At 40.6% G+C, this 15222-nt stretch overlaps 1 protein-coding gene across 2 annotated transcripts in view; it reads right to left on the bottom strand.

The window, feature by feature from the left end:
- Positions 1 to 15222, bottom strand: part of ZNHIT6 (zinc finger HIT-type containing 6) — a 55921-nt gene that overhangs the window by 5039 nt on the left and 35660 nt on the right. For both annotated transcript variants that reach the window (XM_065554169.1, XM_065554168.1), the window contains exon 9: positions 1546 to 1670. In XM_065554169.1, coding sequence (XP_065410241.1) covers positions 1546 to 1670 — 125 coding nt within the window. The remainder of the gene's footprint in view (positions 1 to 1545; positions 1671 to 15222) is intronic.

Raw genomic sequence — 15222 nt, forward strand, 5'->3', positions numbered from 1 at the left:
TAACCACTTTGCAGTCTTTATCTGCTATTGCATTTCAACATTTGTGGGACTGTTTATCTGCATAGTGGATTTGTTAATAAAGGGACTTGTGATAACTTGCAAATTGCTTCTCATGTGCTTCTAGGATCTCTTATTCTAATGATACTGACAGTAATACTCCTGATGCTGTAGCCCTCAAGAGACCAAACCTTTATTGATCACTGTGGTCTACGAGATTAATCAATCAATCACCAATGCATCAATAAGGCTATACCATCCTCCTTAGCTACTGCAGGACTGTTTCCTATGGTATACAAGTCAGTGTTTTCTCCAGTCCAATTCTGAATCTAGGTAGAGCCGTGATTAAATCTCCCAAGAAAAATGTGCAGCAAACCTATTTGGGAGTTTCTCCACAGAGCTTTGTCAATATTACAGACTGGATTGTTGGAGCTTCCTTTGGTGCAGTGCTTGAATACTCAATTCCTAGTGCTGACAATCCTGATCTTCCAGATCACCTACATGCTCTTTGAGTTGATGCACCAATTAGGAAGCACATGTTATTGTTACCCATTGTGTTTCTTCTAGTTAGATTCCCAATACCAGCACCCTCCTTGTTCTCTATGTTTTTGTGCCTTTGGGGTCTTTCTGGATCCATTTTGTACTTTTCCTTTGTTGCACAGTAACTTATTTCTAAATCAGCAGTATAAATAGGAAGCAAGTTCCTCTAAACCAGATGGCAACTTCAACCTTCTAGCGTTCAAACAAGCAGCCCACATTTCTATATTGACATCTTTAGATAACACTTTCCTGTGTTTCTTGTAGAGCAGAAGACAAAATGCCTGTGCCTCACTTGTCATCAGCATCACTAAAAATGATGCGATGAGCACCTTAACTAGTCACCCTTCTTCCAAAAGTTGTGCTCCTTCTGTTAGTGGCAGTTTGAAGTGGAGTAGAACAAGAAAAAAATGTGTAGTGAAAAATTAAAAATTAAAAATGAAAATTTCCTTTAAGTTTTCAGTGCAAAATGTGAATTTTCCTCTTTTATTAAACTATAACATCAAAAGGTGTTCACAACAAGCTACTTTTGGAAAGATAATGTAGCTCTTTTAAGCTGATTGAAACTCCATCTTCTGAATTATCTGGTAGGCATTTGAACTTGTAATGTCAATTCAGTGTCCAATGTGAGGAAAAATTACACTGGGAAATTACACAAAATTGTGTCCTTAACGCCAACAAGTGTTACACAGCTTTGCTACCCCTGAAATGTAATAAATAAGACTAGAAAAAAGTCCCAAAAGATTATTTTATTGCTGTGGTTACACTACATAAGATATACTAAAAACTAGTAAACCGAGTAAGCACAAAATTTAAGCCAGCTACCTAAAGGAATTAAAGCAGATCATTCACAAAATCTGTAATAGATTTTTTCTGGCAATATTTTAAATTTAGAGGCAAATACAAAACATACTGTACATTCCTGAGACTAATAAAGGATGTATCCTTAATTATTGTTTATTCAGCTAAAATATCTAAGTGTAGCATAACAGGAAATAAATTTATGCTTACCTTGGCCAAGAACTCCCATATCATTCTTGAGTTTCTTCAATACCACAAGTAATGTTGGGTATTCAATTACTACCTTGTCTTTCAAATTGTCTAGAAGGCTTTTACTGGTATGCAGTTCATCATAGCTTAAAAAAATAATTGAAAGTTTATTTTAACTTTTATAGCATCGAGGATGTAATATGCATTTTCTTAATTTCCATATGAACATAATCATTAGTTGTAAATCATCTTGGTAGGACTAATTTTCAATTGGAAACCATTTTAATTACAAGCCAATGTTACTGTCCATCTAAATCAAACAAACATTTTAAAGCTTAACACTTTATCCTAAAAATATAGGAATGAGCGAAATGTAAGTTTCTCTGAAGACTGAACTAAGAGGACCAAAACCTGATTTTGAATTAAATAAAAAAAACCTCAATGTGCAATTTGTTTTCCTGTACTGGTTGCCATTATAGTATGCTAAGTAAATAAACAGATGTAATCATAATTTTTCATGCTTTAAGGCTCTAATATTAAAGGTTTAATTTACATGCTTAACACTGAATATTAGTTTACATACTTGCTTTTAAATTGTCAACAGCTTATTAGACAGGTAGAAAAGAGATCATATAGGCTGAAACTGTTAGAACAAATTTATATTGGAGGCATTTACAGCTATCTTGTAAAGGTAAAATTGCTTGGACACAATTTAGGCAACGTATGATCCCCATTACGTGAATCATGTTTTGAAAAATGGCATAATCCTGCCATTTACCCCTCAGCCAAAGCCTCTCCTCACAGCTTCAGCTGCAAACACTCCCAGCAGAAAACACCACTTATTTGAGTGTTCTGCCAGGGTCACGTGATTTGGATCAGCAGGCCTTTTCCATATAAGGAAGCCTTTTCACCCTCCAGGAAGGATATATTCGGAGCCAGTACTGACATCAGCTTTACGTAATACAAGTTATGCCACAGTAATAAAAAGTAAACTGAGCATATTCCCTACAATTACATCCTAAAACTACCATATCCTCGCCGGTCTTTATAAACCTCAAAACCAAAAAAAGCTGGATGGTGGTGTTGTGGGGAAAGGAATTTTCAAAAGTCTTCTACAATGCAAACCCTGTTTCTAATACTTAATATAATTGCAACATCTAACAGATGTCCAGATATTATTAAAATGTGATCTGAGTGACGTGACTCCTGTTTTGAAACTGAAATTAGGATTATTAAATTACTACTAAACTACTGAATCAGTTAAAGGCAAATAAAGTTTAGATACAAAATAAATTTTATGTACAAGGGGGACATTTCCCTTAGTTGCTCTTCACTCTGTGTTTTTTTTTTTTTTAAACATGCTGTATAATTATTCTTTGCCAATAACCACATTGCATGGATGAGAGGAGTTATTGATACACTTTACTATTTACAGTAATGCGTGATTAAGAACAGTACATCATAGAATCTACCAGACAAAAGAAATACCAAAGGTAAGCTAGGAATTGAGTTTTCTGGCTTTGAAGGAAACTTCATGTAAGCAATAGCTATTTTCCCCCCCTCCTCTCTCATATTAAACTTCAATCATCATGAAAATATTTATTTTCATGTTTCTCTTGACCCAAAGTAATTATGACCTGTTCTTTCTTAAACCCTTTAAAAGGGATAACAATATATTAAATTTCTTATTCAATGAATGCTTTCATAACTTGTGGATTAAAACACAAGAACAGAAACATTTACTGGTTTACTTACAGTACTTTGCATTTAAAGTATAGTAATACCTTTCCTTTGGCAAGGACCTCAACACATTCTTTTCTGGTTAAGCAAACATTTACCTCAAAGAGGCTAAAGTAATTCACATGCCACAATACACTTTCCATTATCTCATGTTTTAGACAAAACAGCTTTAGCCTCCAGTTTGGCATAGCATAAAACCTTTGTACTTTAAACTATTTTATGATCGTAAATTATTAAAGTGTTAGATCACTGAACCAGAGTTTGGTTTTTTTAAAGTAAATTTTATTGGTGATAGCAAGAGTTACAGAAAGTATACAGAAGTTTAGTACACAGCATGAACTATAAACTAATCTGAAGAAAAATATAGCATGAATATATATAGCATGAATCAGGCTAAATATATGGAGCCTAATTTTATGTTGTAATTCTACCCGCCCCCTAAAACAAAACAAATCTTTAGATCATTTCTTAGCTCCCCTACTCAAATATAGTGACCATCAGTGCATCTTGCATCTGAAGAAGTGAGGTTCTTACCCGCGAAAGCTTATGCTCCCAATACTTCTGTTAGTCTTAAAGGTGCCACAGGACCAGCATATGTTGTTCATTTTAAGAACACTTTCACAGCAGATTTGACAAAACGCAAAGAAGGTACCAATGTGAGATTTCTAAAGATAGCTACAGCACTCAACCAAGGTTTAAGAATCTGAAGTGCCTTCCAAAATCTGAGAGGGACGAGGTGCGGAGCATGCTTTCAGAAGTCTTAAGAGCAACACCCCAATGCAGAAGCTACAGAACCCAAACCACCAAAAAGAAAAATCAACCTTGTGCTGGTGGCATCTGCCTCAGATAATGAAAATGAAAGTGCGTCAGTCCGCACTGCTTTGGACTGCTGCAGAACCTGTCATCAGCATGGACGCATGTCCCCTGGAATGGTGGTTGAAACACGAAGGGACATATGAATCTTTAGCATATCTGGCACGTAAATATCTTGTGATGCTACAACAGTGCCATTCTCACTTTAAGGTGGCATTGTAAACAAGAAGCGGGCAGCATTATCGCCTGCAAACGTAAACAAACTTGATTTTCTGAGTGACTGGCTGAACAAGAAGTAGGACTGAGCGGACTTGCAGGCTCTAAAATTTTATATTGTTTTGTTTTTGAATGTAGGGTTTTTTTGGACATAATTCTACATTTGTAAGTTCAACTTTCAGTTGCACTACAGTACTTGTATTAGGTGAACTGAAAAATACTATTTCTTTAGCACACACCTAGCTTCTTTGTTCTCCCACCAGGTGAACGACATCAGGACACTGTGAGGGAATTGAGATTTGTTCATCCAGATTTGCTTGGAGCACAGACAGTCTATCACCACACCTGAAGGCATCAGAGATGGAGCCTTGTGAAGGAAGTCACGTAGGTGCAAGAGATCATGTGGCCTCAGAGGAGCAGGCAGGGTCAAATTGTCATCTGGGGGTTCAATTGAAACAGAGTGAGGAGGTCCCTCCTCGTGTGGAATCGGTCCTCAAGTAAGCATGCTCTGGCTGAAACCAAGTCCAGAGTTGCTCCAAATGAACTCTAGAATTTGAATAGGACTTTTCTAGGTTTACTTCAAGGATTGAAGGAGGTTGAGTAGAGAGAGGACTGTTGAGTGTATCTCTCAGTGTAACCAATTCATGAGCAGTCTGTTGTCATGGTAGGAAATACTGGTCTGCCCTGATGACCAGGTATGCTTGTATCACGGATAGCACCTTGGGAAAATGCTGGGGACCATCAAGAGACTGAAGAGAAGGACTCTGTACTAATAATGATCTGGGCCCACCATGAAGTACAGAACTCTCCTGTGCACTGGAGGAATGCCTATATGAAAATAAGAGACAAGGTAAGTGAGGTATTATATTTTATTGGACCAACAACTGATTTATTCTGAGGAAGAACTCTGTGGCGCTTGAAAGCTTGTCTCTTTCACCAACAGATGCTAGTCCAATAAAAGACACTACCTCACCCATCTTGTCTCTCTCCTTTCTTAGGACTCAGATGGCCACAACAAAACTGCAAACAATACATGGAAATAAGTATCCTTCAGATAGAGAGCTGTAAACCAATTGTCTTCAGTTAGGAAGAGGATTATAAAGTACAGGGTATTCATCCTGAATGGCATATGAAGACATACAATTGTCTAAGATCTAGGATGGGTTTCCAACTTCCCTCCTTCCAAAAAGAAAGTAGTATCTCAAATAAAACTCCTTCCCCCTGTGTTGAGGCGGCACAGGTTCTGTAGTTCCTGTTGGGATTAGGGAGTCTACCTCCTATCGGAGGATCCTCTTGTGATAGGGGTCCCTGAAGAGGGACAGTGAAGGGGATAGGGATAGAGAGAAATTCTATTGTGTAGATGGTGGAAATGATCCCTATGACTCAACTGCCCATATGACATGACACCAGGTCAGAAAGAAACAGGCTAGGTGGCCACCAGAAGTGATATCGGAACAAGTGGAGACTGACTCAAAAACTAAACAGCAAAAAAATTTGTTCAGTACATCAAAAGCAGGAAGACTGCCAACAATTAGTGGACAATCAAGGTGCTAAAGAAGCATTCAAGGAAGACAAGGCTACTGCGGAGAAGTTAAATGAAGTCTTTGCAGTAGTCTTCACTACAGAGGATGTGAGAGAGATTCCTACACTTGAGCCATTCTTTTTAGGTGACAAATCTGAGGAACCATTCCAGACTGACGTGTCAGTAGAGGAGGTTTTGGATGTCCAAGAATTCTGAAGGAACTCAAATATGAAATTGAAGAACTACTAACTGTGGTATGTAACTTATCATTTAAATCAGCTTCTGTATCAGAGGATTGGAGGATAGCTAATGTGACACCATTTTTTTAAAAAGGCTCCAGAGGTGATCCTGGCAACCAAAGGCTGGTAAGCCTAACTTCAGTAAAAGCAGTCATGGGATAAGAGGGGAAGTCCTCTTATGGATCAGTAACTGGTTAAAGACAGGAAACAAAGGGTAGGAATAAACCGTCAGTTTTCAGAATGGAGAGAGGTAAATAGCAGATCCCCCAGGGATTTGTACTGGGGCCAGTGCTGTTCAACATATTCATAAATGGTCAAGACAAAGGAGTGAACAGTGAGGTGGCAAAGTTTGCAGATGATACAAAATTACTCAAGATAGTTATGTCCAAAGCTGACTGTGAAGAATTACAAAGGGATCTCACTAAACTCTGTGACTGGGCAACAAAATGGCTGTTAAAGCAGCAAAGAGTCCTGTGGCACCTTATAGACTAACAGACGTATAGGAGCATGAGCTGCCTTTCAAATGGCTGTTGAAATTCAATGTTGATAAATGCAAATGCAAAGTAATGCACATTGGAAAACATAATTCCAACTATTCTTACAAAATGATGGGGTTTAAATTAGCTATTACCACTCAAGAAAGATCTTGGTGTCATTGTGGCTAGATATCTGAAAATATCTGCGCAATGTACAGTGGCAGTAAAAAAACAACAAAACCTAACAATGTTAGGAACCATTAGGAAAGGGATTGATAATAAGACAGTAAATACCATAATGCCAATATATAAACCCATGGTATGCTCACACCTTGAATACTTTTTCAGTTTTGGTCACCCCATCTCCAAGAAAAGATATATTAAAAATGGAAAAGGTACAGAGAAAGGCAACAAAAATGATTAAGGTTGTGATCAGCTTCCATATGAAGACAGTTTAAAAAGACTGGGACTATTCAGCTTGGAAAAGAGACAACGGAGGGTGGATATGATTGAAGTTTATAAAAATCATGAACAGTGTGGAGAAAGTAAATAAAGAAATGTTATTTGTCCCTTCACATAAGAGAAGAACCAGGGGTCACCCAATGATAACAGGCAATGGGTTTAAACAAACAAAAGGAAGTACTTCCTCACACAATGAACAGTCAACCTATGGAACTCATAGCTAGGGGATAATGTGAAGGTGAAAACTATAATGGGGTTCAAAAAAGAATTAAGATACGTTCATGGAGGATAGGTCCATCAATGGCTATTAGCCAAGATGGTCAGGGACGCAACTCCATGCTCTTGGTATCCATAAGCCTCTGACTGCCAGATTCTGGGACTGGACGACAGGGGATAATTGCCCTTTTTGCTCATTCCCTTTGAACCATCTGGCACTGGCCACTGTCAGAAGACAGGATACTGGGCCAGATGGACCATTGGTCTGAACCTGTATGTCCATTCTTATGTTCTTAAGGCTGGCAGCTTTCAGAGGGTCCCAGCAAAATGATCTCTTGGCAGGAAGCTGTGAGTGGGGAGAGGATGAGAGCAGGGCATTCTGTCTGCTGTGCTGTGCTGCGCTGCACCCTCTGGCATTTCCTGGGGGCTCATGTGCTCTGTGATGGTAAAAAGGTTATGGAACAGGGCATTGCTTACATGGGGTTGGTTTGGAGCACCTTCTCCAAGGTGCTTGAATGTAAATACCCAAGGAGAAGAGGGTTGCATGGGAGTCCGTAAGGGTGTGCAAAGACCTCCATTTTTTCACTAAACAGATTGTTGCCCTTCACACTAGCCTGAACCTCTTTGGGAAACCCAGAGAATTAGAATTATGAAACCCGTATCATGAAAACTGAAGTCACCACAGATCTGTCTCCATGACATCAACTGAAGCTTGGAGGCAGCTCTTGGCAGTTCAGAACCATGCTCTCTGAGAGCCCCTGACACATCCGTACCAGGGTGCAGCGTCTCATTAGATTTGGAGGATGCAGGGAAGGCAGTCATTTTCTTGGAACCCTTGGGAGAAGATTTCACCTGCTTCTTATGAGAGTGTTTCTCCTTACCCTCCTGCCATTGCCTATTAAGAGTCTTGGGCCTGGTCTCTGATGGTCCAAAGCGAGGGTGCGTCTGGCCAGCAGGGTGTACAGCTGATGTACAGGGTGTGTGTGAAGATCAGCTGACCCAGGGTCGGACTGGGCTTTCATAGACCACTCCATCAAGTGTCTTCAGAACTGGAATTCATGGGATTGCTGGATTCAGGGTGGAAAGGAACAACAAATATTGCATTTGGAGGGAATGTGGGATTCTCCAAGGCAATATAATCCCGAATCATGGGGGTCACTCACTGGGATGATCCGGGGCAGGCCATGCAGGACATGAAGCCTGGAATTTTAGGCATACTAAGAACCAAATGGTGGTGGGGTAAAAGAGGGGGAAACCCCCCAGACAGCAAAATACTACCTACCTACTAGTAAAACTACTGTAACTATATAAAGGGTACACTATTTACAGAAAAAACACTCACCTAGATTAAAAGCAGGAAGGTTAGTGAAGCTATGGACAATGATGGGTAGAACAGTAGAAAGGAACTGGGGAGATAGTCGGTCTGTGCCTCCTTATGACAAGGTTTGCATTCCCCGCACTAGGCAAGAAAGGGTGGCGGAAGTCCCACTCTGGGTGGCGGAAGTCCCACCCCACAGACCATGCTGGGCATGCTCCAACTGCTGCCTCAGTATAAAATGGAGCAGCCCAGCTCATTTTAGGCTGACCACAGAGGAGGGAGGATGCTTGGTGGCGGCTCCAGCATCTGACTGTGGGAACCAGAGTTCTCAAGGACCAGACCAGAGACCTTTTGCCTACGGCCGGCCAACCAGAGTCGGAATCCCAGAGCGCTACCTACACCGAGGAGCTTGGAGACCCCGATGATGTACAGACCCTGGCTTCAGGAGACACAGTAGGAAGTGGCCCAGGGAGGCAGAGTGAGTGGTATCTCCCATCTGAGGAAGATCAGCATGTTGCGGTAGGGTCCCCGTTTGACTGGATGTTGACCACACTTGGTGCTGACAGGGCCCTGGACCGGGACCCGGTGGAGGGGGTCCCCCTACCCCAGCTATCACCCCCATGGTGGCGGCCCCTGACTTTGGCCATTAGGCCACAAAGCCCTTATCCCCAGGGAAGCCATACCGACTCTGGCTATTAAGCTGCACAGCCCTGATCCCCAAGGACAGCTGTATAGACTCTGGCTACTAGGTCGCGCTGCCCTGAACACAAGAGCAGCCATATTGACTTTGGCTATTAGGTCTCACAGCCCTTATCCCCATGGCAGCCGTACTGACTCCAGCCATTGGGCTATGTTGCTCTCAGCCTAGGGATAGTCAGGTAGACTGTAACCATGGTGGTATCACAACCCCAAAAGGGGACGGGGTGTGCATACCCCACAACACTCCTCTAGCGCCCTCTGTTCGGAACACGAAGACGTGCAGGAGCAGACCAGGGGACACTTCTAATGAAAACATTTCTGGTATGCTCACCCACAGTGGAATACCCACCCATGAGGGCCCACCACTCAAAGAAGAATCTGCAGTTTTGCACCCTGCAACCATTCTTCCATCTCCAAGGAAGACAAAAATATCCAACCTCCTTCTGTAGACAGTAACATTACATTTGTTTATTCTATTGCAATAAGACGCCCCCCACTGGAGCCTACAGCTATCATCTCATTGGTATAACTGTCTGCACTGGTTCAAACAACAGAAAATTCCCTGCTAAGATCAGGTACTTTCCCTACATCATCCATAGGAACTCTCATTTTGTGTTGCAATCTCAGATTAAAGATAAAACTTAGATTCTCATGCGATTTCTGGAACTCATAAAACTCTAGTCGTAGGACAGAAAATTGTCATATCGGAAACAATCTTTGATCAGATAAATCATAACATTTACAAAAATAAACAGAATGCAAATAGTTCACACTTTTAAAATTTTTCTTGCACTATCACATCTGATCATTACCCAGATTTTAAGATGGTAGTCCTGAAGCAAAGCCCTCTCCCCCCATAATATTTTGTTGAGATCGAGCTTCCCTAAATGGAAACAGAGGCATTATTAGTGTAATTAAGACACAATACATTATAGTGTCTCATGCCATCAATTTTGGACCCCATCTTACAATCCTTATTCAGGCAAACTCCCAATAACTTCTGGGAAGTAAATGGAATTTTCCTGACAAAAGACTGCAGGATTTTACCCTTTTCTGGATGCCTATATTTTCCTCAAAGAGAGCATTTACAAGATCTCTCCTAAGCACTCATTCTGAAGTGCTGTAGCACAGCAAAGATAATAACTAACAGATGGACTTTCATTCCTAAGTGGTGAATAAGCCCTTTATGTGGTTATGATTTGGTGAACATGGAAGTAGTGAAATACACTTCTGAATTAGATGAGAGAGGAAAATTTATTTTTGGATTGGGAATACATTTTTCCTTGAAACTACATAAAATTCTTTACCTTTGTATTTACAAGTTCTGTCAAAATTTTAAATGCGCAACTTTTAAGGAGATCCATCTGAACTTTGAAGAACCGGGGAAAAAGTAAATCTTTAAAAGGAACACTCCCATCATGAAACTACCTTTTGATTAACATCCCTTCCCCATAAACTTAACTTTAACACAATAAATACATAAACCTGTTTTTAAATTGAACAATACTTTTTGAAAAGAGAAAGTAAGTTCAAGGCAGTTAAGTTTACAAATGAAAATGTAATTTACACTAATATTTAAAAATATACTGGCATCACCTTTAATTCAGTAGTTTATTTTATTACAGATTTGTGAACCTCTACTCTGTGAGCATTTTTAGGCTGTATCTACACTAGTCTCTCTCTAAACTTTCCCCCTTGCTGTTAACACATGTACAGATCTACCTGTGCTAATACTGTTGAGAGCGTAGTCCAGCTCTGGCATTTTAACCATTATGTCATCTATCCCTCCTAAGTACAGGTGTAGACAACTCGGTGGCTGCCAGCTCCTCGTGTACACTAGCACTCCCACTACTGCAATTATGGGAAATTTCAGGAAAAAAGTCCTAGTGTACATAAGGTGTTAGAACACACTGCCTTCCACTGTCAATCAGTTGGTCCAAAAATCTTGCCAAGAACCAACTGTAATTTTTATTATAACTATTTCAAGAGACATTTTTAAATTCAGCTCATTTCATCATTAAATGAAGATCATCCACAGAGCAGATCTTTTAAGTTAGTGTTCTATATCCTTCAGGCACAAAGTTTTGTGTACAGCAACTTCATGCAGTGTTTGAACCTGGGACTCTCAGCACAAAAGCAAAGTACCATTTGAACTAAAGGAGTAACTCCAGTAGCTGAAAACAGCAGTAGGGGGTCATTGCCTTGAGGATTATAGAGGGAGATGTAACCTACTTCACAAGCATGTTACACACGCATCTCACCATCCTACTTTACCCAGCTGCATAAAAAGTGCATATTTCTTTCCAACTATTAAATATCGAATGGATCAACAGAACAGAAAAGGAATAGCATCATACCTTTTCTTTAAATTCAGATTAAGTTCTTCAGACTATGTAATAATAATTTCAGCCACAGATCACCTTCAGAAAATAATATAGATCCTGCTGAAGATACAGTTACAGCAAGCCATATCGCCTCTCTTTTGTATAAATGAGCCTTTGACTATGGAAATCAAAGTACAGTTGGATTCAGAAGTGACAGAAACATGTAAAATAATATTCCAATAGTTACAATAAAATTGAATGATTGAGGCAAGAGTGAAGTAAGACCCAGTGGAAAATAGATATGTAGAGACACTTTCTATCTATGTAGTGAGTCACAGCGGCCTCCCACTGAGCCAGACAGGGAGGGTCCACACTCTGAACCCAGGTGGGTGGGGCCAGGCCATGCTTGCCCATCCCACCAGAAGTCAGGAGGTGGAACAGGAAGTATAAAGGGAGGGTCCTGGAGCTCATTAGTGCTGCAGCCGTCAGGGAAGACAGGCACCTCTTGCCCACTCCCGGGCTGAGAGACTGTAGCGGAGTCCTGCTGAACCAAAGACGGGCCAGTACTGCTGGAGCCGCCCATTGACCCAGGCACTGAGGAGTCACTGGCCTTCTACCCTGAGGAAATGAAGGACCTCCATGGATCCAAGTACACCTCAAAGGAATGGTAGGAAATGACCCAAGGGCAGCTGACCCCAATCTGGCTGTATTGCTGCTGGAGACCTGGTTAGTGTGTTGTGGCTGGATTCCCTGTTGACCCAGTGGTGGAACACTCTGCCACTGTTGGGGCCCAATGGAATCAGGTGGGCCTAGGCCCCTCTATCCCCTGCCACCCCACCCCCACTCTAGGTCAAGAGGCCTGCGTTTGTCAGCCATCCACTGGAACCAGGATGCCGACCCCTTTGCTGCTCTTTCCTGAGTACAGGCCAGAGCCATAGACTATTTGCTGCTCCGCCCTGACTGAAGGTCTGGGCTCACCAAACTTGTCTGTCCTGTCCTAACTGAGGGCTGGGGCTCATAGACTTGTGCTGCTCTGCCCAGATCACGGGCTAGAGCCCCTAATTATTTGCTGCTATGCCTAGACTGCAGGCCGGAGCCATAAGCAGTTCAATGCCCTGCTAATTCCCTGACTCTGGGTGATGCACAGTGACATAGTAAGGCAGAGTGGCCTCCCAATGACCCAGAGGGGGAGGGACCACCACTAACCCACTACAATCTACTTATCACCTGAATTACTAGTGATATTTAAATACTCAATATAGATAAGCTTTTCATTGTTAGTCTACAGATACTAGGTAACAGTGAACGGGAAGAAAAGATACTAAGAAAATAAGAGTGGAACTAAGCCACCTCAGAAGGACAAATGTTGTCCTTGTCACTTCTTGAGAATGAGGCAATGGCTCAGAGCTGAGCAGAGTAAAACTTGTCTAAAGAGAAGCATAGAAAAATGCAAAGCATTAAAAGCAGACAGTTTGTCTGCTGCAATGATTCCTTTGACAAAGTGAGGGGTAACTTGTGAAAGAGGCGTTTGGGCTGCATAATCATAATCCAAAGACTCCAACCAAAGGACAAACCATTCTGGATTCGCTTGTCACTTATGGGAGAGTGGCAGAAAATATGAAAACCCTTGGGAGTGGAGGGAAGGGAATGAGGTTGGAACTAGTGAATGCCAGCTGCCTGGATTCAATACAGTCAGGTTAACAGAATGCAGCAGTACAAAGGAATTAAATTTCAGAAAAAAAATGTTGGGAAAATAAGGAATTTAGTAAAGCATAATGGGAGGAAATATTAAAATCCACCCACACGAAAGACACTTGGAGTTTCCCAAGTCATTACAATTAAGATACAGAAGACAGAAACATCTTATAAAAATAATTAGCCATGTGGCCTCACAAGGAACTGCTGTTAAAAAATAATGATACTTTAAATGGTAAGATGGGGAGGTAATCAAACAAGAATATTCTGGGTCATTAAGGCTAGCATAGAAAAGATAAGGGCAGCAAAATGAGCTAATGCTAGCTAGAGGGGCTAAAGGAAAGCCTCCAAAAAGAAAAAGCACGAGGAAGAAAGTAGGTCAGCTAATACTTTAGAAGGGTCAATTAAACAGATGTCTCAAAAATAGCTCAGATATTGTCATTTTCTATAGTACTAAATTACTCCTTAAAAAAAAAAAGTCATGGACAGTTAGTTAGCAAAAGACTAAAGGAAAAATCAAAACATGTAACTTCTATCACTAGTATAATATTGGAGAAATGGGGAGAAAAAAGGGAATGCTGGCGATGCAGTGTATTTTGATTTTCGTACATTCTATAAGGTTTCGTAAAATATTACTTGAAACAGTTTGAACAATCATGTGGACTGCAAACTGCCTAAGTGACTGTAACCAAAGCATAATGAAAAGTGGTCATGTACAGAGCAGGAGGAAGTGTTAGGTCAAGTTTAATTTATATCTTAATTAATGGAAGTAAACAGCACATTAATGGAATCTGCAGATGCTACAAAATTGAGAGATTTATTCCTTGTAAGTGGGGAAGGATTTTACAAATAGGCATTTTATGGGGATATGGGTGGGATAGTAATGTTGTAAAACTTGTTTCAGAAGTAGAGACAGCTTTTAAATTGCAAGTCAGACACAGACTCAGTCATTTAAGATTCCTAGTTAGTGGATTCTAATGTACAAAGTAAGCATTATTGCCTGGCTAGCAATATTTTTGGAAATATTAGCAGAAGGAATGATATAGATTTATAGACTTTAAGGAACAACAGTAGTCTGATTTCCTGCATAACACAGGCCACTGAATTTCACCCAATTATTCCTGAAGTGAAGGGAATTATTATTCTTACGAGATTATCAAGCCCAGCAATTTGTGGTTTTAACTCTCAATTAAAAGACTCAAAATGATGACAAATTTACCACTTTTCTTGGTAATCTGTACCAATGATTAATTACTCTCACTGTTACAAGTTGCATCTTTTTTCTAACTTCAACTTCCAGCCACTGGATCTCATTATGTTTTTGTCTGCTAGACTAAAGAGTTCTCTAGGTATCTTTCTACTTGTGTAGGTACTTCTTTCATCGTGTGACCCAGCTGGCAAGCCTAGGGCACTGAGGAGAAGGGCACAAAGAATTTTACCCGATCTCCAATTAGAGCAGCAGTTACACAGGGACTGCTATCGCTGGTACTGTATAGAGCAGCCCTAACACATCCTGAATTCAGTCCAGAGGAGATAAATCCAACCCTGACAGTGCAGAATCCTTACTTCACCCTTCACCAGCGTCCAATTCCAATCCAAAACTAAGCTCCAGAACATGGATGTAAACATACAGTATCTTTAAAACAACTGCAAAGGCAGTGTTCTTTGCACCAAACTCTACTTTGTGACAGAATGTAGTGAAGATAAAAAGCTGATGCAATAGCCGTTGGATAATCCAGTGTAATGAAATGTGACACAGAATAAAAAATATCTGGAAACACTAATACAGGACCTTTAATGTACTGTAGACAGAATGATGTTCCAGTTAAGAGGACTTACTACTTCCTTACATTCACTACTTTTGACATGTGTTTTCCTCACTCTATTTTAGACTGGTACAGCTTATCTTGCCTAAAACTTAAATCTTGACTCTGTATTGTTCCTCATCGGTCTTAGGCTTTTACATCTTATCCGTGTA

The sequence above is a fragment of the Chrysemys picta genome, chromosome 8, assembly GCF_011386835.1.
Source record: "Chrysemys picta bellii isolate R12L10 chromosome 8, ASM1138683v2, whole genome shotgun sequence".
NCBI lineage: Eukaryota > Metazoa > Chordata > Testudines > Emydidae > Chrysemys > Chrysemys picta.